Source organism: Bison bison, unplaced genomic scaffold (genome assembly GCF_000754665.1).
Source record: "Bison bison bison isolate TAMUID 2011002044 unplaced genomic scaffold, Bison_UMD1.0 scf7180017864239, whole genome shotgun sequence".
NCBI classification, from domain to species: Eukaryota; Metazoa; Chordata; class Mammalia; order Artiodactyla; family Bovidae; genus Bison; species Bison bison.
Window position 1 is genome coordinate 2,950,505 of NW_011494811.1, and position 2,845 is coordinate 2,953,349.

Genomic DNA, 2,845 nt, shown 5'->3' on the forward strand with positions numbered 1-2,845 from the left:
GTTGCTCAGGGAGTTTCGGGCGCAGCCCGTGGTTCAGAGCGCGGGGCAAGTTGTGCGTTGCTGGGTGATTTCTTTTTGGGGGTGGGCAGAAGGGCGTTCGTGAGGATTCAGGTTTGTTTTAGAAAAATATTTAAAGATTGCTGCGTGCAATAAATACCACTCCCAGGCCTGTGAAAACAAACAATCCGCCCAGGCGGGGGTCTTTTTCGCGGAGCACCCCCCGACCCCGCGCCCCGGCCCAGACTTGGAGAGTGCCCGCTGCACAGCGAGCGCCAGTGTAGACGCGAGCGGCGCGCGAAATCGTTTGGTGCTCGCCCTCGCCAGGCCCGGTCCTCCAGGGTGTGTGTGTGTTTGGCGTGGGGGGGGGGGGGGGGAACCTCCTTAATCCTTCTCCCTCACCCCCGCCCCTGAAGAAACAAAACCCTAGACTTGAACGCTCTGTGCTCCCCTTATTTCCAGTTTCCTCTCCCCGTGGGGTTTGCGGAGGGGAACCGAGGGCTGAAGAGATCCCGGGAAGAGTGAAGTTGTGCGGGAACTTGGAGAAGTTTCATGGGAGATCGGCACAAGATGGAAACCCGGCGCTTAGGACGGGCTTCTTTCTGCTCCCGCTTGCAAAAAGAGAAAGTCGAGCCCGCCTTCCTGCCCGACCAAAAAAAAGAAAAAAGAAAAATAACAACACAACAACAAGAACCCCGAAGAGTGTGGAATGAGTGATGTCACAGAGCAGCGCTCGCAGGCTGACAAAAGGGGGGCGCCCCTTCCCCACCCCCCGCGCCGCGCGCGGCCCCAGAAAGGGGCGCCGGCAGCCGGGGGTAGACAGGCGAGCGGACTCGAAACTTTTCCTCTTTAAGAAAAAAAAAAAGTTGTGCGCGGCTCGCAGTGGGGTTTTTTTTTTTCCCTCTTCGCCTTCTTTCCTCGTCTCCCCTCCCCCTTCTTCCTTTTGAAAGTTTCTTTCTTTTTTTTTTTTCCCCCGAGTTTGACCGCATGGCTGATTCAACTCCAGTGTCAATCAACTTTTTTTTCCTCCTCTTCCTCATTTAAATAAGTTTAAAGCTCCTCCTCCCCCTCCGGCCCACCAAATCTGAAACTTATATAAATTGGGCTTCGCGCGCCGCAGCCCGGGAGAGTCAGAAAGGCGAGGGGCGCCGGGAGCAGGCGTGTGGGACTCCTGACCGGAGAGCCGGAGGCTGCGCCTTCCCCGCACCGGGACCTTCGCGACACACCAGACCCCCGTCCCTGCCCCGCGCGAGCGCCCAAGATGACCACCACCCTCGTGTCTGCCACCATCTTCGACTTGAGCGAAGTTTTATGCAAGGTAAAGTGGGGCGCAGCGCTTGCTTTTCAAAGTCTTTTTTCTTTTATCCTCAAAAAGAATCTCCAAAAGTTTAGGTCTGGACAGGCAGGGGTGGGGGAGAGAAAGAGAGGCGAGACGGTTGTTTTTTCCGCCTCATTTTTCTCCCCAGTTTGAAGGAATTTGGTTTTCTCCTCCCCACCCTTTGCGTTTCAACTGTTCCTGGCGGGCATTACCTGGGAATCCAGAGACCAGAGTTTTAGGGTGCGCAGTGTGCGTAGGGGCTGCCCTGGGCAATGTTTGGGATTGGGGCAATTTTTCGGTGATTCTTTTCGTCCGTGACGTGCCGCTCTTGAGCCCGGCTTCGCTAGTCCGTTCCGTTTCGGGTGTCGCCGCTCCTAGGAGGGAGTTCGAGTCTCTCCAGCTACTTTGCCGGACTGCAGGTCGGGAGGTGCAGGTCTCTCGGGAAGGAGAATCTCGGGATGACGTTTTGCTGAGTGATTTCCCCTTCTGTTCTGGAGAGGCTGGGGATCTGCGAGAAAAAGGCCAAGAGTTGTGATTCAAAGGATGTTGTCAAACGAGTTTGCACTGGGACTTCAGTTCGCCCCAGCTCGACAGGCTTCCTCTTGTGATAGCCGATCGTGCTGCAAACTTTGGGGGTAAAAGTGGCGCTCGGGTTCACCCGCTTTCCTCCTTTCCTAGAGAATGAGACTCGTGGATATGGACGGAATGAAGGGGGGGGGGGCGGTGGGGGAGACACAACGATAAAATACCCGTCTGAGCTCTAGGGTCTTGACGAGGAAGGATTTAATGAGGGCCTCCTTAAGTTGTGTAGCTTGCCAGCCGGTGTGGAAAAAGGCGAGTTTTAAATCAGAAATATTTATTCCAGGAGTGCAGCTTAAGGGTATATACCAGAAGCCCATGGATGTTAAATTTTTTTTCGCCCCCTCTCCCCAGTTTGAAAGAGAAAAAGCTGCTTGGCTACTTTTAATTGCTAAAGTGTTTTGCCTTCTTTTAAACACGTCGAGTCATGTTGCTGTCTTTTCCTAGCTTGCTTCTCCAGTCGGTGCAGCTGCCAGGGCCCCAGGGCTGCAGGGTTGGGGTGCAGGGACACCCTGGAGCTGAAGAGCAACATCAAAAAGTTTGAATTTCAGTTTCCTTCCCTCCCTGTGCTTTTCCAAACTTCAGTTGCCCTGGCGGCTGCCTGAGCTAGCCGGCACTTCTTCCTTCTTTTCGCGGCTCTCCGGCTCTTTGATCTATTTCTCTTTCTCTTGCTCCCTCCCCCCTCAGGACTTTTTAAATGAACCTCATTGTTGGGAACTGGCTCTCCACTCGGTTCCTGTAATCCGCTCCAGGGGGTGGTTGCTGTTAGAGATTCCCGATCCCCCGCAGCTGATCCTAAGGGGCCACCTTTAGAATTTGCACAATGACACCCACATGGGCCGGGAAGCCAACTCCCAGGTCCCCTGCTCACACCCTTTCCAAATCTTGGGTACAGGTTGGGCAGGTGAATTGAGTCCCATTGGAACAGAGACCTGCCTGTGGTGCCTCTGC

The 2,845-nt window shown here is 54.6% G+C and overlaps 1 protein-coding gene across 1 annotated transcript in view; it reads left to right on the forward strand.

Moving 5' to 3' along the window:
- ZFP36L1 (ZFP36 ring finger protein-like 1) overlaps positions 1–2,845 on the forward strand; it is a 7,105-nt gene that overhangs the window by 2,399 nt on the left and 1,861 nt on the right. The window contains exon 2 of the mRNA XM_010846821.1: positions 1,118–1,315. Coding sequence (XP_010845123.1) covers positions 1,118–1,315 — 198 coding nt within the window. The remainder of the gene's footprint in view (positions 1–1,117; positions 1,316–2,845) is intronic.